A 23,194-nucleotide genomic window follows, 5' to 3' on the forward strand; every position below is an offset into this window, starting at 1 on the left:
TTATTGAAAATATCAACTTCATATTTGGCATGCATGTGTATCTCGGTAAATCGTGTATCTCATGGAGCTGCACATTTTGAGTGGTGAACGGTCAAGGTCATCCTTCAAGGTCAAATATATGAATCAAAATCGCTCAAAAGGGGACATAGTGTTTCACAAACACAACTTGTTGTTTAAAAGAAAGCCTCATCTAAATTTAAATCCAGTTTAGGCCTAAATTATATCCCAGATTAGCCTGTGCAGTCTGAAAAAGCTTATCTGGGACGATATTTTACACAAATGCATTGAGACCGGTTTTCTTAGAGACCGACAAAAGTTTATTTTATAGGGCTCAGCCTTGTCTAGAGGTTTATGTTATATTTATTTCATCAAATTCCGTCTCAGAAATGAACTTAGAAAAATGATGAAATTTAAAACATCAATTGAAATCGCAAAGTTGTGCTGTGCATTTTTGCTATTAAACAATACTGAAATAGGAGCTAGTTTGCAGTTATAAAGTTAAAATACCTTATGCTTGTCTTATTTGACATTGGACTTTGTTGTAGATTTCTGTTAATGCCTAGAGCTTCCACATACTTTTTATTCTAAGTTATTTCAGGAAACTGAGGGGTCCGGCTGGGGAAATGATGATTGGTGAATGCCAGATCATGGGTCGTCCCCACAGCAACTGGGCATAGAAACAGGGTCTCATTAGCAACCATGAATGTTTGTGTTTGTTTGTGTCATATCAACTGCATATTTGGATCATACAATGCAAATCAGCATAACATTTGCTTTTCTGCAAAATCATGTGCGTTTGTAGTCTTTTTAAAATTCCATGAACTTTTTTTAGAGCAGGCATTCTTAACCAAAAATGAAATTGTCATGTGTAATGTTTTTAATCAAACAAGGTTCTTTGTTGGAACCAGTATCTCCACCTTGGTAAGTTTTGGTTGATGCATGCAACGAATATGAAAGATTGAAATAATCAGAAAATTTGAATAATTATCCAGAATTATATTGGAGTTCTATTTAGGTTCGAATTCGCTCTTGACCTTAGCCTACCAACTTGTCTTTCACAGAGACTTAAAACTGAACCGAAGTGTATTAGATCCTTCACACCTTTTACACGAGACTCTCAACTGAGCGGCAGTGCATAACACAGTGGCAAAACCTTAAAACAGACATTTAAATAAACAACTTCTTGAACTTTATTACAAGATTTATTTATTAAAACCTTTTTTTAACTTCACATTTAACTTACTGAGAAATCAAAGAAAAAGAGTATAAATTGTAATCAAAAACAATATGTGTAACGCAATCAGCATATAATCAAAGTACTGACAGTACTGGTGTCGTGACGATGCTTTTGAAGAGTATGGATATAAAAGCATCAATTTAAGTTTATCTACATCACTACAATTGTATAATTTTTATTGTTCGTCATTTATCCGCATCCTTAATTAAATATTTGGCAAAGCTGCAGTGTACATGGACGTTTAGACAATCCACAGTTCTTTGTAAAACTTTATTAAGAACCAGAGGCATATTTCTGCAAAGGAGCCATTCAGAGTTTTGGCAATTAGTCATTCATCGAACCCGATAAAGTATGTTAAGGTTTAATCAAGAGTTTAATGGTTGTGGTGCAATAGTTTTCGTTCTTGGACACTGCACTCTCCTTCAATTAGATTTATTTACCTGAAAGCAGCGAGGTATGCCGATTGAGAAAATTTAGCCAACTCAATCGGACTGGCTCGGTCTTTAAAATTATGCCACAAAAATTTGGGTACGAAAAAAAATGTGTAACTAAAAAATAATTGGGTACGAAAAAAATATGGATACGAAAAAAAAATGGGTACGAAAAATTTTGGGTACGAAAAAAAATTTGGGTACGATTTTTTTATTAGGAAAGATACCTGTAAGGATACCGGGGTACCTAAAAGTATCATTTGAAAATCGGTGTACGGTGAAGTATACTTCAAAGTACCCGGGGTACGGGGAAGTAGTACCCATGCATGGGGAATTTGACCTATTCAGCTCCACTTCCAGTTCAATGACTTCGAACAATGTTGAAAATGGCACTATTGCACTATCAAACGGTACCACATACAAGTAAAGTTCTCTACTTTGCACAATTAACATCGAATTCCACTGTTATTATCGAGCTTCCTAATAATTTAAACATTATCTTCGGCATTTGCCAATTGTTGTTGTTGTTTCCCAGATTTCAATGATAATCAGCAAGGTATGCCGATTAAGGAAATTTAGCTAACTCAATCCGAGGTATGCCGATTGAGAAAATTTAGCTTACTCAATTGGCTTGGTCTTTTAGGTAGGTCGCCATTGTGAAATTTGTTTTCATGGTATTACTTAGACGAGCTGCTGAAGCAGCATCGTCAACAAAGAGTGCCAAATTGTCACACGATACGCCCGTTTAAATGCTTAATGCTTGAAATGCTCTAAGTGACCTTGTGACCTAGTTTTTAAACCGACATGACCCATATTAAAACTTGACCTAGATATTGTCAAGTTACAACTAGTGACCAAGTTTGGTGAAGATCGGATGGGAACTATTTGAATTAGAGAGCGGACACTGCTGCGGACGCCGCCGCCGCCGGCCCGCCAAGGGTGAAACTATAATACGTCCCGTTTTGAAAAAAACGGGCGTATAAAAATGACATTTAAAGATACCAGTATATAAGTAAAACATGTAAACGATGATGGCACTCTTTCGTTTGTGCTCAATGTTAAAGATTTTTTTTTCACGTGGAATACACTCCGCAAGTGCATAAATCAGCAACATTCGGATTAAAAATGAAGCTTATTAGACATATTTATTTACTTGCATAAACCAGAACTGGATTGGAATACAAGTTATTATGCAACAGAATCTAAATCTATCTTTAAAATTGAAATTTTGTGAAGAAAAAGAGTGTTTCCCCTCATCACCATCACCTTCAACACCACCATCATCATCATCACCACCACCACAATCTCATCATCATAATTGTCGTTGTCAGCATCACCTGCAACAACAGCAACTTCATCGCTGTCATCTTATTCGTTATTTTTGTCATATCATTTGCACATTCGTCATCATCATTTACAATTATTATAATTCTCATCTTCACATTATCATCAAAATCATCATATTCACCATCGTCAGAAATAATAACAACATTCAAAACAATTAAGCAGAAATCATTACATTTGCATCATATTATGATATAGATTAGAATTACAACAATAAGAAATGGCATTAAATTACCAAAGAGACATATGGTATTAATTGAGGAATGTTAAGTCTTTTCCTCGCCGCAAGAATTAAATACAACTGACAATATTTGTAATTATTCAAGCATGCATGCAAATTAAATGAGTATTGACAACTGTTTCTAGAATCTTTATCTTTCATATAGAATGATGAAAATATCTGAAACATGGTATGAATGAAATGAAAAAACAATCAGATTATAATGAGCAATACAATATACAGATAGTCTTATAGTGACAGTCCTCTACAAATTAATTTTGTACATACATAACGCTGTTCTAGAAATGTATAACAAACGTGTTAACATTATAATGGGGTCATGTAGTCGCATGTATTACTTTACTTACTCATGGCTGTATTTCTAACATGGTTGATTTGAAGTCGCATTCAATATACACTTAATTTTGTTGTTTATTCATAATATGAATGCAATTATTTACACATAATAAAACAATGTTCGGGATATATATCATACACATGAAAGAGGGATGATCCAGAAATAAATATACTGTTTATATGTTTTCGTTGTGAATATATTTTATTGAATAAAGATTATATCAAAATCTTTTTAGAATATGTTTAATTAAAAAGATTGTGGAATATAAATGTAATGCGACTCATCAACACGATTTCATTACCATGGCAGTGGCTAAACGGAGCATGCCATATATTTCCGTTATAAAAAGTATGAAAAAAATAATAACAAATACTTCTAATATCTTCTTGAAATTACAAATTGTTATAGGAGAACTACATCATAAATAACATCACTGACAGACAGACGCCAATTCTATCCTTTTGACGGGGGATTAAAATCTCCATAATAAAAAGAGAACATGAAATGCACGCCTAAAAGTGCTTACAAAACAAGCGACGAAAACATCACTGAACCTTAATTGACGTGCTCCGGATTGCCCGTGGTGACTTATTTTAATCGTCTGTCACCTCTAGATGATAAATGGAAAAGGAGTAAAACTTTTCGTTAATTTAAGGTATTTACACTTACATGTATGTTCATTAGTTTTTGTATTAAATAAATTACTGAGCATAAATGATGAAGTTTTCATATTTCCGGATGATCCATCGTACATAGTCTTGTAGTCGCATGTATTACTTCATTTGGTCAAGTCTGGATTTTTAACACAGTTAATCTGAATTCGCATTGATATGCGACCAAGGCCGTCAATTAATTCATGATATTCTAAATGAGCTTTGCCCCCATCAACATCATCATCATCATCAACTCCAACACTGTCACGTACAGACCAGGTCTTAGTGCTAAGTGCAAATTCATATATTCGAAATCGTTTCACTTTAACATTCTCTAGTGCTTCGAGATTCTGTTTGATGGACATATATTCCTCTGGTGGAATCTTCTGGGACAAAAACTTATCTCTTTTATCAATACAAACGAATTCCAATCTACACTCAACTGATTGAGTCCATGTCAACAGTTTGTTCACAAGGTCGCGGAGTTGTGAAGGAAGCAATGAATTAAAAGAGCCTATCAAATGCTTCAATGACGGGGGAAGCTGCAGGTCGATATATTCAGGTAAATTAACTGTCAGCGTTTCTAGCTGGTAGAGGGATTCTAGTGACTGTGACATTTGAGTTTCACGATTCCAGGATGGAAACGAATGAATAAAAGGTGGATACTCTAAACTCAGATTCTTGACATCCAGACCATGCAGAGTCTCCCATAGACAGTTTTGCCAGATTAAGTTGCTCACTTTGATTGCACATGTTTTGTTTAAATCCGTTTCTATTGTTTGTAAGATTTTACGTTCAAATGGAATGCGGCCTGCATTCTCTGCAGATGATCCTATGTGACTGCCTGGCAGCCTACCCTTTACCTCATGATCGATTGAAGTTATAATACAGTCCCACAGCCAACAATTCACGTTATGATCAAATGTCAGCAGCGTTCTGAGCAGACTGCGTAGCCAGTTTGAGGAAACTGTGACTTCACGCAAGTCAATGTATGCTATATTGAGCAGTACTGGAGTATAGTCTGCACACTGTACTGAATCTTCACCGTTTAATAGACACCATGTATGATTGGCTTCATTGTCAACACTGTTTAAATCAAATCCGCATAAGCCAATCCGAGTTATTTTTTGTTTGTTATGAATGAGAGGTCGTTTTGGTAACAATTTCACCTTTTTGCCGATTGTTATCGAACGTAAATTTTCAAACAGCGACAAATTCAGTCCGCCATAAGTTGTATATATTTCAATACATTTAAGACTTTTATAATTATTAACAGATAGTGGTAATAAAGTAACTCCATCGCAAAGAGTAATTGATTCTAGGTGTTCATGATGTGACAAGTCAAGCGCTCTACATTTACAACCTTGAACTAACCGCAGATCTTTCAACCTGTTAAGACCCACCAGTGCACTCGGTTGCACTGTTGCATTACACCTGATAGCCATCCATTCCAGGTTGTGACACCATGACAAATCCAACACCACACAACATGAAGACGAACTGAATTCTACCCAATATTTTCGTGTAAGTGTAGAGGTACCAGGATCATCACATGCAGGCAAGGAAATAGGTCCAGATTTCTGACAACCAGTAGACAACGCGTCTTGTGCACATATTGATACCCTAGTCCTTTGCAAATTAATGTCTAAAGATTGTGCACGTAACGTGTTCAGTGCCCAGATGTGAGACAACTCTTCAACATCATTATCATTGTAGAAGTCAAAGTGACTCATATGCAGGTGTATTGGGGTGTTCTTGTTGGCCATAGCCTCCCTGTAGCCGGAAAGGATCAATGTTTGGTAGTAATTCTTAAGGAAGATCCGGTAATAACAATTGCCATCAAAGCCGCGCTCATTCATCAGTGCAGATAGTTTATTCGCTGCCGAGATGTTCAAGCCACAGAGGTAAATGAACATTTGAGATATATCAAGATATGAATTTCTATGGCGTTTGAGATAATCGGAAACGACGTCATCCACAGCGTCTGCATTGTTGGCGATATGATAAGCAGTTAAGAATTCCTGAAAAGTTTTGTGGACAAACCTACAAGTCGTATCAGTAGCTTTTTTAGATTTCCTTTTGGTTAATAACCCTGATTTTAGAGCGAACTCTTTTGCAGATGGAAGCAAAAAGTCTGACAATTTGACATCGCTAAAAACTATTGATGTCTCTTTTTCATTTGAAAACAAAAAAGAGAACGCAGCTTCAGCAATGGAATCTATGTGAGCCTTATTTGATTTTAGATATTTTGAACCTTCAAAGTTCTTTACTGGCGGTGGATTCAATTTGTTGAAATAAGACATGCCATGAGTGGCTTTTTTGCATAAACAGTCAAGTAGGGAAGTGTACAGATCACATAGTGACGATCCGGTGAGACGCTCAGCCGTATCATCTACCCAGGTACAGAGGACAAGTGCCTGCAGCATAGGCGAAGATGATATCGACTCAAGGTTGCGACTCTTGAGGAATACGTTGAATTGCTCCACACTTTCTTTGATATCAATTGATTCTTCAAGTAAGCATCGTAGTATTCTTTCACTGAATGCTTCAGTATCGCTTATACCCTCAACTTCTAACAGAATATCTATTTGAGAATTTTTGATACGTTCATCACTTAGTTTCCATGGTCGAGACGTTGTGAGTATGATGCAGTTATCTTTAGGAATTCCTGTCATAGAAGGTAGAGATTCATCACTAGGCCATTCATCTAGACCGTCTTGAATAACGAGACATGTATCATTTTTTATAATTTGAAGACAAAGTGTCTTCACTTCTTCACGCTCGTCCTCCGTACATATATTATCAATTAGCTGCGTTTTGATCATCTGCATTACATCCTTCTGATGTCTTGAATCTCTCAAAGAGATGAAAAAGAGAAACTTAAATTTCTTTAGGGTTTCAACGTCAACAAACACTGTTGTCTCTTTTGTAGATTCCGTTGAAGGCAAATGTATGTTACACCACTCATTAACTAATTTGAAAGCAAATGTCGATTTGCCACTGCCAGGCTCGCCTTGTAAATATATACGTCTAGATAAATTATCACCACGGTTGAAGCAATCTTTGTACGAAACAATTTGCTCTTGTTTTGTGCGTCTCCCATCATTCTCTATTTTTATCCTGTGTAGTTTTGGACTGACATAGACATCTTGTACGTGCTTATCGAGACTAGGATTCAAAGAAGACAGAGGCACGTAGCTAACAGTTTCACGGTAATGGTCCACCAGTCTACAGCGAAGATCTGGAATGATAATACATTTTCATAGAAGTACATTACGTGTCAGCATTAGTTCTACTACAAGTCAGATATATGCTCATAGACAAACACATTGTTTATATTCTTTTTATGTATACTACTAATCAAGGGTATCAACCAACATATTCAAGTATAGCAGGTCAACTGACTGATAAAAGCGAATGGTTTTCTCATATGAACCATCATGAAGGATGTGAAACGAATGAAACATGCACAATCCCGTTATTTGCAAATAAACTGTAATCAATAAGGCTACATTGTATCTAAATGTTAGAGGCGCAAATACAATATTCTCATATGAAATGTAATCAATGGAGGTTTACTGAATGACAGGCACAACCATGGTATTCTCACATTAATTGTAATATAGGGAAGTATAAGTAATGACAGAGGCGAGATCCTGGTATTTTAATATGAATCATCATCATTAATATAAGCTAGATAGTGCCGAGATAAACACTATTACCAAGCTTCATCAAGATTTAAGCATAAATGTGGCTCTAGAGTGGTAACAAGTTTTTTCAAGGATCTGACCTTGGTGACCTTGTAGTTTTGACACTAGTAACACAGATCCGAAGACGTCATAAATATTGTCCAAATAAACATTCTTACTTAGTTGTATCGATATTGGATGAACAAAATTGCCTCAAGAGCTTAATGTTGATGACGCACACCACATCACCAAAAATGTGACTCTTAAGAGTTTTCTAAAGGTTTAACTTTAGCCACATAAGGAAAAAGTGGCCATCCCTGTGGCGGGCATGTTTTGTGATGAACCAGAACCGTTTTTTTCGAACACAACTAAGACATCTTTGGAACAAATGTTCAGACCAGGTTTCATGAAAAATCGACTATTAAAGTGACTTCAAGTGTTAACCAGCTTTTACTTTAATTCGATCATGTGGCCTTGCTTTTTACCTCACACGATCCAGTTTCGAACTCAGCCAAGATATCATTGGGACAAATGGTCTGACCGAGTTTCATAAGGATTGGTACATACATGTTGCCTCTAAAGTGTTCACAAGGTACAAGTTGACGACGGACGAGGCACGATGAACGATGCACAGTGAACAAGGGACAAAAGCCGATCACAAAAGTTCAATATGAGCGCACTGTTCAGGTGAGTTAACAATGTCACTGGAAGCCATTTTGTTAGAATTGCCCCGTTCCCGCGAGCTTAGTGTTGAACAAACCAGAACTTATAATTGTCGAACTTAGCCGAGATATCATTATTCAATATTCATGTTCTGAGCAACATTTAATGATTTGACCAAAAAGAGACTTCTAGCGAATTAACAATTTTTCACTACAGCCATATAAGCAAAACTGTACCGCCCCTTGGCAGCAAGGTTTTTTACCAGACCGGAACCATTTTCGAATTTTGCAGAGATATCATTACCTCACATGTTCTGAGAAAGTTTCATGATGATTTAACAAAAAATATTATATCAACAGTGTAAACAACTTTCACTAAGTCACAAAAGGAAATATGCCAACCCCATCACAGCCATGTTTACATACGGACCGGAACCATTTTTGAACTCAACTCATATATCAATGGGGCAAATGTTCTGAAAAGTTTCATCAAGCTGGACATTAAATGTGGTCTTAAGACTGTTAACAAGATATCAATTTAATGACGCGCACCAACAGCCAAAAGGTTATCACAAACGCTCACCATGAGCATCTTGTGCCCAGTTAAGCAAAAACATAATTGTCAGGTCTAAGGATACAGTTTACTCACCTTCTACGCGTCTTTCGAAGTCTTCTCCCGCCTTGTCAGCAATTTTCTGTTGTATGCGCTCCATCCTATCTCTAGTGTGGTCTTCTATAAGTTTAACACTGCTTTTTGTCAGTGTGTCTATCTGTGATGTTATTGTTTGTTCAGCTTTCTTAGTCTCATCTCCGATTTTCTGTTCAATCTGCCTAGTACAATATTCTGTCCTGTCATATATTGTCTGAACACTGTCATGCTTCATCTCTTCAATCTGACTTGTAGCCTTATTCATCTTTTCAGTTATTTCATTATCCGCCTGTTGTATTTTGTTTCTTATCTCTTGTTCACCGTCCTTTAATGCTTCCTTTATTCTTTTCAAACCTTCTTCCAGAGATTGTTTTGCCTTTTCCGAGAAGTCTTCCTCAGCGGCATCTTTAACACGCTTAATTGCTTGTTTGAACTCTTGAATCAAGTTGCCAAATTCAGTAAGAGGGAGGCGGTCATTCTGAAGCTACAATAGAAATGAAAAACAAATGGTATATTATAATAATGGCTTATTTCAAGCAAGTGCAAAACCTGGCTGTTTGTCAAATTAATCTCAATATTATGATGTTCGCTACTTCAAATTGACCACACACAAGGACAAAAAGCTGCACATTGATTTATTGAATCAATCGCCTAAGTTAACATGCAAGTTAACTACTCTGCAACAAGAAATGTGACGTACACAACAACAAGGGGGCTAAATGCCCCAAGAAGCTCACCTAACACCCAAAGAAACTAAATCAAGTGTTTTAATCAGTGTGACTAGACAACAAAATGTTATTGCCATTCATTTGTTCAATTGTTTTTGTTACAGATAATAACATACATTTAAGAATTAAATATTGGATATCCAGACAAGAAATTGTATTAAGTGTGATTGTGTGGATTTCAACAAATCTTTGATATATCATTTGCATGCTTGCTCTAAGTTTTGTATGCAATGATTGGTAATCCATATGTTACACAGATTGCATCTTTAAGTCATATAAACATTTTTTTAATGGGACATACGCAATTATAAAACTATTTTAAATATTTCCCCACACTATCTAAAGATCATATTGATCTCATTAAATAATAGCATGTTCTATGCTTCAATCTGTCAATTGTCATCATGTGTTAATATCAAGCATATGCAAAATACAACTTGTATAAGGTTTACTGACTAACTTACAAGTGTGCATTATGTGTACACATCAATAATAGTCTCACATAATGACTGGTAGTTTTTAAGCATTTACTCGCATAAATATTAAATGAATCAAGTCATCAAATAATGAACTTTACAACTACGAAATTTGTCCAAAAATGCCATGAAGAGAAAAGTATATACGTACATCAGTAAGCCTACTGAGGGCTATATTTGCACTCGTATCATGCGCCAGACATACTGGATCTGCCAGCAGCATGGTCAATGCCTGGAAATAGTCTTGAAGTTCAGCATCTGTTGTCTTGCAGTTGGCACTGTGGCGTACATCTCTGCCTATTTGACGGACCTAAATGGAACAGTATGTTTTCAAAAACAACTAATTATTAAACAAGAAACCGTCAGAGACGGGTGATGCCTCCCAAAGTTTTTTTTGTCACAATATTGCACTACTTATTCATATATAAGGAAACATCTATCTTAAGGGGCATATCTTTGGACAAAATAATACGATGAATGGTTTAGCAACTTAAAAATTTCAAAGGGCCATAACTCTCTAAATAAATCATCTAACCAAAACCCACTTATAACATGCGCATCTCCTCAAGGTAGTTAAGCTTCCCATAAATCTTTATTGAATTCCAGTCAGTAATGAGGGAGAAATAGCCCGGACAAGAATTGCACTATATGTACAGTTTATGGAAAATTTCAAAGGGCCTTAACTCTGTGAAAAATCATCCGACCAAAACTGGCTGATAATATGCACATCTCCTTTTAGTAGTGAAGCTTCCCATAAAGTTTCATTGAATTCCGGTCATTAGTTTCTGGGAAATAGCTCGGACAAGAATTGCACTTTATGTACAGTTAATAGAAAATTTCAAAGGGCCATAACTCTTTGAAAAATCATCCGACCAGAACCCGCTGATAATATGCACATCTCCTCTTGGTAGTGTAGCTTCCCATAAAGTTTTATTGAATTCCAGTCATTAGTTGCTGAAAAATAGCCCGGACAAAAATCCGGACGGACACACGCACGCACGGGGGGACAGACAGACGAAGCGGCGACTATATTTTTTAGGGGGGAGCATAAAAAGTTAAACAAATGTAAACAAGTGATGTGTTTGTAAAACACTATGCCCCCATTTGAGCGATTTTGACATCCATATATTTGACCTTTAACCTTGAAGTATGGCCTTGAATGACCTTTCACCACTCAAAATGTGCAGCTCCATGAGATACACATGGATGCCAAATATCAAGTTGCTATCGTCAATATTGCAAAAGTTATAACCGAGGCTAAAGTTTTGGGACAGACAGACAGACAAATAAAATGACAGACAGGCCAAAAACAATATACCCACTCTTCTTCGAAGAAGAGGGCATAAAAACAACAATACAATATCACTGAAGAAAATTAGTTGTGCTTGAAACATTTTAAAACTCGTATTCATTACCTTTTCTAACGGACATAGCGGGTCAGGCGGTGGAGGTGATAGCCATGAGGTGGAGAGATAATTCTTGAATTCTGTGCAGTTCAATATTATGTTTATCACCGCATTAAAGTCTGATTCCTGAACCGATGACACATTAGCGTATCCTTGTGGAGGCAGAAAACATTTCGCTATTTCCCACCAGTTTGATTTCCAATCATGTCTTTTAGTGTTTTTCCATGATGGGCCACTGAATCGGTGAAGTGATATTATAGCTTTTTCATAACTGCTGCACGTACCAAGTGCTGCGTGGACCTTTTTCATTGTGTTCTCAACAAAGTTAGTCAGTCCTTCCTTTGTCACATTGAGGGCTATGAACGCCTTGAACCAGTTGTTGGTCTCCTTGTCGGCAAATATCTTGGTACCGGTATTGGCAGGCATCGTCACGAGAATGCATACACCGTTAAGATTCAGCAGTTCGTTTGTGCACGACCATAGGGTAGAGGTAATTATGACATGACCTCAGTTTTATTATCAAAACGAATTCTCTGATCGGGTTTCAGTCCGAGTATGTTCTTTTGGTTGCCATCCATTTTCCATCTACAAGTAAATAAGTATACTTTACAAAACCCATACGTTGCATATACACAGTCATGTCACATCAACATAAAGCTTGTCATTTTATCACAACCAGTATGTGTGTAAAACCACAAAACTACATTAGAAACAAAATGGAATTTATTAAATTTTTGTATTTACATATTTATAAACGTTATAACATGATGATGTTTTTGTTAATATCTGTTAGTCATGTTTGTTTGTGTTCTTTTAAACTGGCTAACTTTTTTCAACAAAATATAAATTATCATTATGATTCGGAATAATTGTTTATACAAAATAAAAATGCCAGCTCCACAATATGTATAAATGATATATTTTATTAATCAGACTGTGCACATGCGACAATATACATGATTTTACTTGTTTTGCTCATACACAGCTTTAGTTTTACTGAACAAAACTACTACAACTACAGAACGGGATTAAAGTCGTTCCGCAAACTACAAAATATATGTAAGTATCCTTAGCCTAATGTGTAAAATTATACCTACACTTTGCTAAACTGAAATTTTCGGAAACATAAATAGGTTTTATTTCAGAATACATAAGGCCTTAAGCCCATGAGTACACATACATATAATAGTCAACAGAAGTAAAAGACATACAAGCATATAAATTACTATGTTACGCAATATAAATTAACAATTTATAAGCACGAACAGTTGTTTTACTATGAAACAAAAATCACTGTCAACTGAACATTGTTGCAATGTCATTTTATTTCACATATGAATCGATCTATGATATTAAATAGGTCCACAATCAGTACATAATACATTTTATAATAATGCTGGTCTACACACAATTTGAATGCAATACCTTCATATGTGTTCTTTTGTGTTTTTGCTCAAAAACATTTTTCTCTGTTTAGCCCCAAATTCAACCCCGAGCTAGGCCTCTATTCAAGCTTACTTTATCTAGAGCAGGTGACTTTACTTTGTCAAATTCGGGATAATTCATGGGCCATACTTAAGGCGTGCATCAGGCGATCTGGCTTGAAAAATATTTTGGTCTAGATATAATGCCCATATACATTGTCACACAATTTGCAGATGCTAAGATTACAGCTATTTGAATTAGTGGAAACGGTTAATTTTGCCCTTTTGTAAATTCAATGGCCATCATTATAAAGTGCTTCATGTGATCTGGCTCATTATCAAACCTGGTCGAGATTTAATGACCACAAAGTTTCATAGTGATAAGATGTAAACTTGTTTTAAACTTTTATCGAACATCACTTTTCTTGAAATAATGACGTCTCCCCTGAGTTAGAGACTGAATTAGGTGGGGCCAAAATCTAGGTCAGTAGGTAAAATTTCAGACACTGCTTATGAACACTCTAGATGCCACATTTACTACCAAATATTTATGAAACTTGATAATTGGGTTCTTCTCTAATTCTTGCTGAAAAAACCAACAACAGTGAATCAGGTTTATTTGTAAATAAACAGTTTTCTTGATGTATTTTGCTTCGTTTTTTCTAGAAATATTTGGCAAATTTTAAGCTACACAATTATACATATCCTTCATTGTGCTCGACTTTGGATAAACCGACTTGGTATAAATAACGCTGACCTTTTTATACACCAATATAGTTTCTTTCAAATAATAATGATGTAAGATTTAATATTAAAGGATTATAAATGATGACGATGGAGCAGCGGTAGCGGTTGAAAGACTGGTAATGTTGACTGAACTGTTACCTTCTTCAGTGGCTATCTTGCACAGACATGTAAAAAAAAATTAAATTATCAATAATCATAGCTTTGTAAAACATGTTGTAGGAAATGGCCCTGTTAAAGAAAAAAAAAAAAAAACATGCAGTTACACTACAAGTTCTTATTACTATTGCATCAAAAGTCATTATCGACTATGCATTGTCTTTGACACAGATCAAACAATTTCAAAATTATACATTGTTTAATATTAATTTTTACTACTGTAAAAGAGTGTCCCAATATGCCAATTTCAATACACAAGAATGTTTACCACATGCATCATTGTACAGTGATATAGCAATTTATTGATCTAATTATCAATAAATCAATTAGCTGTTAACTTAATGTCATCTAAATACTAATACGGGCAAAAGCTCGCGAAGCGGGCGTTGACCGTTCATACATATGGAAATTTAGACATAAAATTACATAAGAATACCACATATGGATGCGACTCAAAAAAATTTGCCACGCGACATATATTTTCGCGATGCTATTTATGACCTTGAACAAATCAAAAACACTTTGACATATGCTAAATCATATTTAAATACATACCTCAGGAACAATTATATCAATGACATCATAATTGTGAAGCGAATTGCACTTAATATTCTCGCATTATTTGTTTTTCTTCGCAACCGTTCCAGAATTAAGTCAATACTCAATTATTTCCCCTGAATGCTCTTCTTCAGTGGGCATAAGCCGAAGACTGGTTCACTACATATATTGAGAGTCTTTACCAAACACAATTTAGGTGAACATAGCCCGTCTTTAATATATTGCCGAATCTCAGATTTCTGACGAATTTATTTGCTTTGATCTTTTCGATATCTTATTGTTATTATTATCCTGACAAATCACAAACGCTTGTTAAAAAATTATTTGTTTTTAACTTTATAGTTGGCATCTCTATTCTTCCAGTATTCTCGCGGTATTTCAATAACGACACCCTACTGTTTATTTGTCAGAATTTGTGACGCATTTTCCATTCGCTCACAGAAAGAGGTTTTACGTGTGATCATGAGCAATATTCTGGTAAGTTGTCGTTGTTATCCACCAGAAACACATTTATTCACAAAATTTAAAGATATTCCGATCTAACTTTTTAGCCTTTTAGCTTTAATTTTTAACGTATTTACACCTCGTCTGCTCGCTCTTTACCGATATCCCGAAAGGTTACATATCACTATAATTAGTTTAGGCCTAAAACCACAAAAGCCGATACCGTTGGATTTTCGTACCACAATCTTACGTAAAAAAATCTTTCAGATTTGAAATCAACAAAAAACAAGACATTTATAAATTGTCTGCATTATTGATCAAATTTTAAGATATTTGTTGGTTTTCCGTTTTTAGAAGCTGTTCTGCCAAGGCATGAGCTGGGCATCATACAAGCCATTCTATCCAGCAAAACTGACAGTTTTGGTTTACAGAAATCAACAAAGGAGGGATTCCTGAACTATCAAAATTTCCAAGCTATACACACAGTTATTATCTGTGGTGATCTTTATTGGTTCTGTTTGTTTACTTGGATGGAACATGTGTGAACTTTTATAGAACTTTGAAAAGTCTATATATGTCTATCTATAAACAAAAATCAGCTATTGTATAATAAGATCAGATGTGAAAACAATATCATTATCAAAGGGTTGTTAAACTAACAATTTGAAGGCAATTATGCTGAAAAAATATGAATGTTGCCATGCAAATTTTGTGTGTATATCAACAAGTGTCTGCCGATAATTGTCAAACTAGTAATACAATACTTACCACAAGTATGTAAAAGCACTAAGTACCTGTGATCATTTTTAGTAAGATAGTGTAATTCTAAACAGTAGTAAATAGCTTGTTTAGTAAATGCATAATGCAATTAATATGATTTCCGTTCTATTGTGTAATTAATAACAGGTTGTTACTTGTTAATCCATGATAAATGTTTTATGGCTAGTACAAAACCAGCAATGTTAATTTTGTAAAAGGTAATACAATAACACCACTTTGTAATTTCATATACGTAAATATTCTTGAAATGTAGGTTGATGACAGTGTTTTAGTTTTACTTATTTCGTAACTATTATTTTATGTGCAAATAAATGATGTGAAGTGTTTTGTATCTCCACACAAAACCACATACCTTTTTATATATGTACTGTGTTATGTGTTATTTGAATGTTTCAATACAAAAATATGGATGATATAACATGATGCATTCTAATATTTGCATTCAAATTGTAACTATAGAGCTTAGTGTATGCAGTTTAGACTGTGATTTTAAAATTGCTACAAAATGGCTAGTTTTTTAGTGGCGACAAAATTTAAACTATTCAACAATAGTTTGCGAAAGAAAATTAGAAACCTGCAAGATACCTGTATTTATTATATATTTTAATTGCAAAACAAGTATGTTGTTATGCTGTTACACATAATTATAAATTGATAATAAATAAGAAGACAATTAGTGGTGTTAATGTTTCCCAACAGTATAAATCATTCTTCTGATGAAGTCAGTGATATACAGACGAAAGCTCCAGGTACGGCTTTCAATACGTAGTGTGTGTTATTTGACAGTCTAAAACTTATTGAATTAAAAAAAATCCTGTCAAATTTGTCAATCAAAATTGATTTGACACATCACATGATTTTGATTATGTTAAATCATTGTACTTTTTGCTAAATGCAACTGCTTTAGCAAGCTGTCAAGTTGAATTGAGACATTTGATGAAACAAACTGTTTCCTGGGTAGGACCAGTACTTATTGTCTATATGACGTACCATGACGTCGAAAGTCTACAAGACCTACTAGGTAGAACGAGAAATGTACGTCGACGTACAATTTTCACCGACCCTTGAGTGTTAGCCAATCAGAAGACACCTTACGTCAGTTGCTTTTAGAGATATTTGACATTGAACATTATTATTATTATTATTATTTATACCGAATTAAGCTTCTATCGACCGCTTACTCGTATATATTGTGCGTATTTATTAAACATTGTTATTATTATAATTTATACCAAATAATGCAACTATTGACCGCTAACTCGTAGATATTGTGCGTATTTATTGACCTGGCGTGGCGGAATTAACCTCTGACTTATGCAAGTTATGGTTATCACAAAATACGACCAACGGGGAGGTTATAATACATTATTTATCCCGTTATTGCTTGGTAACTGTTTGGTTACCGTTGGGAATTTCCTACACAGTAATGCGCAGGACGGTCGTGATACTCCGCCCCGCATGATCAATAAATATGCTGAATAATTTTAATTTTAAAAGGGTAACAATTAAATCTTCTTTAAATTTGTATATAATCTTTTTCAATGCACTAAATACTTGAAACTTCTATGTGTTGTTTTTTTGCCATTCTGATATTTTTATTCATTTTGTCCTCAATTAAAAAAGAGATTTTAAACATTTATAATGAATAAATCTGAAGGAAAAGCAGCTCAAGAGACTAGTATTTTGATTGGCTGTTCAGAAAATTTGTACGTAGAAGTACAAACATGTATGTCGAAGTACAAATTGTACTTTGACGTACAAATATATACTTCGAAGTGTATTTTATATTTATGTCGACGTACAATTATTGTACTCTGACATACATTTCTCTTTTTAACTTGTATGTCTTCTTGACTTTCAACCCAAATGGTACGCCATAGTATGTCTTGAGGTTGTTTTTTTTTTGTTTTTTTAGGGTTATCTAAAGAATGCTCCCACTTAAGGGATCAATACAGAGACCTCCCAGTGACTAAGCCAGTTAGCAGACACCCCATCCACTATACCACAGACACCCAACCAGCTATAAATTCCTGTGGCTAGAAAACAAAAACAAAATAAGATGCTAGATCTTTAAGCTTTGAATATGAAACTCGTTTTAAGAATGATTTTTTGGATGCATTACTTAATTATTGCAACAATTATAATATTTTAAACACAATCATGTCCCTATATTTTTTTAAAATACATGGTTATCAAAAAAACTTAAAAAGCTTTTGCCCGTAAATTAGGTAGCACCTATAATCATATTACGGGCAAAAGCCCGCGAAGCGGGCGTTGACCGTTCATACATATGGGAATTTAGACATAAAATTACATAGGAATACCACATATGGATACGTCTCAAAAAAATTTGCCACGCGACATATATTTTCGCGATGCTATTTATGACCTTGAACAAATCAAAAACACTTTGACATATGCTAAATCACATGTAAATACATACCTCAGGAAAAGTTATATCAATGACATCATAATTGTGTAGCGAATCGCACTGAATATTCTCGCATTATTTGTTTTTCTTCGCAACCGTTCCAGAATTAAGTCATTACTAAATTATCTCCCCTGAATGCTCTTCTTCAGTGGGTATAAGCCGAAGACTGGTTCACTACATATAGTGACAGTCTTTACCAAACACACATAACCCGTCTTTAATATATTGCCGAATCTCAGATTTCTGTCGAATTTATTTGCTTTGATCTTTTCGATATCTTATTGTTATTATTATCCTGACAAATCACAAACGCTTGTGAAAAAATATTTGTTTTAAACATTATAGTTGGCATCTCTATTCTTCCGCTATTCTCGCGGTATTTCAATAACGACACCCTACTGTTTATTTGTCAGAATATGTGACGCATTTTCCATTCGCTCTCAGAAAGCATTCTATACATAGATGGTGACGTCACTTCGTTATTGTCAGTAAGACCGGTGTGTACACAATGTCTCAGAAAGAAGTTTTACGTGTGATCATGAGCAATATTCTGGCAAGTTGTCGTTGTTATCCACCAGAAACACATTTATTCACAAAATTTAAAGATATTCCGATCTAACTTTTTAGTCTTTTAGCTTTAATGTTTAACGTAATTACACCTCGTCTGCTCGCTCTTTACCGATATCCCCGAAAGGTTACATATCACTATAATAAGTTTAGGCCTAAAACCACAAAATTCGATACCGTTGGATTTTCGTACCACAATCTTACGTAAAAAATCTCTCAGATTCGAAATCAACAAAAAACAAGACATTTATAAATTGTCTGCATTATTGATCAAATTCTAAGATATTTGTTGGTTTTCCGTTTTAAGAAGATTTTCTGTGAAGGCAAGAGCTGGGCATCATACAAGCCATTCTATCCAGCAAAACTGACAGTTTTGGTTTACAGAAATCAACAAAGGAGGGATTCCTGAACTATCAAATTTCCAAGCTATACACACAGTTATTATCTGTGGTGATCTTAATTGGTTCTGTTTGTTTACTTGGATGGAACATGTGTGAACTTTTATAGAACTTTGAAAAGTCTATTTATGTCTATCTATAAACAAAAATCAGCTATTGTATAATAAGATCAGATGTGCAAACAATGTCAAAGGGTTGTTAAATTAACAATTTGAAGGCAATTATGCTGAAAAAATATGAGAGTTCCCATGCAAATTTTGTCTGTATATCAACAAGTGTCTGCCAATAATTGTCAAACTAGTAATACAAAACTTACCACAAGTATGTAAAAGCACTAAGTACCTGTGATCATTTTTAGTAAGATAGTGTAATTCTAAACAGTAGCAAATAGCTTGTTTAGTAAATGCATAATGCCATTAATATGATTTCCATTCTATTGTGTAATTAATAAATTGGTTGTTACTTGTTAATCCATGATAAATGTGTTATGGCTAGTACAAAACCAGCAATGTTAATTTAGTAAAAGGTAATACAAAAACACCACTTTGTCATTTCATATACTTAATATTCTTGAAATGTAGGTTGATGACAGTGTTTTAGTTTTACTTATTTTGTAACTATTATTTTATGTGCAAATAAATGATGTGAAGTGTTTTGTATCTCCACACAATACCACATACCTTTTTATATATGTACTGTGTTATGTGTTATTTGAATGTTTAAATAAAAAAATATGGATTATATAACATGATGCATTCTAATATTTGCATTCAAATTGTAACTATAGAGCTAAGTGTATGCAGTTTAGACTGTGATTTTAGAATTTCTACAAAATGGCTAGTTTTTTAGTGTCGACAAAATTTAAACTATTCAACAATAGTTTGGGAAAGAAAACTAGAAACCTGCAAGATACCTGTATTTATTAAATATTTTAATTGCGAATCAAGTATGTTGTTATGCTGTTACACATAATTATAAATTGATAATAAATAAGAAGACAATTAGTGGTGTTAAAAAATGTTTCCCAACAGTAGAAATCATTCTTCTGATGAAGTCAGTGATATTCAGACGAAAGCTCCAGGTATGGCTTTCAATACGTAGTGTGTGTTTATTTGACAGTCTAAAACTTATTGGATTAAAAAAAAATCCTGTCAAATTTGTCAATCAAAATTGATTTGACACATCACATGATTTTGATTATGATTATGTTAAATCAGTGTACTGTATGCTAAATGCAACTGATTTAGCAAGCTGGCAAGTTGAATTGAGACATTTGATGAAACAAACTGTTTCCTGGGTAGGACCAGTACTTAGTGTCTATATGACGTACCATGACGTCAAAAGAGTACAAGACCTGCTAAGTAGAACGAGAAATGTACTTCGACGTACAATTTTCACCGACCCTTGAGTGTTAGCCAATCAGAAGACACCTTACGTCTGTTGCTTTTAGAGATTTTTGACATTGAACATTATTATTATTATTATTTATACCGAATTATGCGACTATCGACCGCTTACTCATAGATATTGTGCGTATTTATTAATTATTATTATTATTATAATTTATACCAAATTATGCAACTATCGACCGCTAACTCATAGATATTGTGCGTATTTAATGACCTGGCGTGGCGGAATTAACCTCTGACTTATGCTAGTTATGGTTATCACAAAATACGACAAACGGGGAGTTTATAATACATTATTTATCCCATTAATGCTTGGTAACTGGTTACCGTTGGGAATTTCCTACACAGTAATGCGCTGGACGGTCGTGATACTCCGCCCCGCATGATCATTTCATACACACAATATGCTGAATAATTTTAATTTTAAAAAGGTAACAATCTTCTTCAAATTTGTATATAATCTATTTCAATGCATTAAATACTTGAAACTTCTGTTTTTTTGCCATTCTGTTATTTTTATTCATTTTGTCCTCAACTAAAAGAGATTTTAAACATTTATTATGAATAAATCTGAAGGAAAAGCGGCTCAAGAGACTAGTGTTTTGATTGGCTGTTCAGAAAATGTGTAAGTAGAAGTACAAACATGTATGTCGAAGTACAAATTGTACTTTGACGTACAAATATATACTTCGAAGTGTATTTTATATTCATGTTGACGTACAATTATTGTACTTCGACGTACATTTCTCTTTTTAACGTGTAGGTCTTCTTGACTTTCAACCCAAATGGTACGCCATAGTATGTCTTTAGGGTTATCTAAAGAATGCTCCCACTTAAAGGATCAATACAGAGACCTCCCAGTGACTAAGCCAGTTAGCAGACACCGCATCCACTATACCACAGACACCGAACCAGCTATAAATTCCTGTGGCTAGAAAAAAAAAATAAGATGCTAGATCTTTAAGCTTGGAACATGTAACTCGTTTTAAGATTGATTTTTTTGGATGCATTACTCAATTATTGCAACAATTATCATATTTTGAACACAATCATGTCCATATATTTATTAAAAATACATGATTATCAAAAAAACTTAAAAAGCTTTTGCCCGTAAATTAGGTAGCACATATAATCATATTAGTATAATATGTGTATCAGATATATTATTATACTATCTAAAAAAAAATTATTTTTTTATAAAATAACATTAAACAATTATCTTACAACCTCTGAACGTAATAATAGTTCAAGTCAAAATTGGGACCAGGGTCTGTTCACATGTTTGGTACAGCCCATTTACTTAAATTAGCATACCATGATTGATCTGCTATTATCTTAATAAATCATTCCCTTCAATGTGTTGCACATTCTTAAGCACAAAACAAAAGTTAGATTGTTTTTTTTGAAGGAATAAATATTATTGAATGGATATACATGTAATAACAAGACTATTGTCAAGCAATAATGTCCTCTACCAGCTCTACCATTGTCAGATTTTTTTATTTGTTGCCATAGCAACCAGAATTTTTGACGTAGGAACGAAAAGAAATGACGTGCATAATGTTGATATTACAATCTGTCCATGTTTCAAGTTTCATGAAAAAATATGAAGAACTTTCAAAGTTATCGCAGGATCGAGAAAAGTGTGACAGACTGACTGACTAACAGACAGAGCGCAAACCATAAGTCCCCTCATGTGAAACCGGTAGGGGACAGTTATAAGCTTATACTTTTGACTTACTTATAATGATACAATTGGCCGCGTACAATGTTCAATCTCGTTTTCCAAACTAGCCCAGACATAAACAACGCGATATGTACATGTCATTGTCAGGAAACAAGCAGAAACTGATAGGAGATTCAGACTCAATGATTGCGTTTTAAATTTCAAACATGTTTTAAGACGCTATGTTCAAAATATCATCATAAATTATTCACTATAAATATAAAATAATCATTTAATGCGATACCTAACCTTGAACATCAAACTAATCCGAATTGTGTTTATATCCGGTAATGGTAAATTGACTGTAAGTACGTTTATGTCGTTCAAAACATCTTCAATAATAACAAGCACGATAAGAAAGAAAATGTAAGAGTTATTGTTGTCATTACAATCAACTGTTTCCGTGTGTTATACCGTTAATACGACCAAAGAATGCACCTACTTTCGATTTCACTGCACTGTAATCAATCATGCAAAGAGATTTTTTAACTTTCACACCGCTTAGGGACAGGCTGTATTCCACCATGTTACACACTTTTACACAGTCTTAAAAGTCAAGGATATGCATGAGCAAATACATGCCTTCTATGTTTTACTGAAATGTTTGAACTTACTACAATCCAATATATCATTATTCATGGTTAGAAAGATAAGAAAATACACTTTTGGAAAGAAACAACATTTGAATACTCTATGTGCAC

The 23,194-nt window shown here is 34.3% G+C and overlaps 2 protein-coding genes across 4 annotated transcripts in view; both read right to left on the reverse strand.

The window, feature by feature from the left end:
• LOC127871328 (uncharacterized) overlaps positions 1–23,194 on the reverse strand; it is a 290,977-nt gene that overhangs the window by 161,694 nt on the left and 106,089 nt on the right. For 2 of the 3 annotated variants that reach the window (XM_052414135.1, XM_052414136.1), the window contains exon 2: positions 4,145–5,779. In XM_052414135.1, the coding sequence (XP_052270095.1) occupies positions 4,369–5,779 (1,411 nt within the window). In that variant the 3' untranslated portion in view covers positions 4,145–4,368. The remainder of the gene's footprint in view (positions 1–4,144; positions 5,780–23,194) is intronic. The other variant, XM_052414137.1, reaches the window with a different exon arrangement.
• The window catches only part of LOC127871331 (uncharacterized), a 205,646-nt gene that overhangs the window by 64,326 nt on the left and 118,126 nt on the right, over positions 1–23,194 (reverse strand). The window lies entirely within an intron of this gene.

This window comes from Dreissena polymorpha, chromosome 3 (genome assembly GCF_020536995.1).
Source record: "Dreissena polymorpha isolate Duluth1 chromosome 3, UMN_Dpol_1.0, whole genome shotgun sequence".
Taxonomy (NCBI): Eukaryota; Metazoa; Mollusca; class Bivalvia; order Myida; family Dreissenidae; genus Dreissena; species Dreissena polymorpha.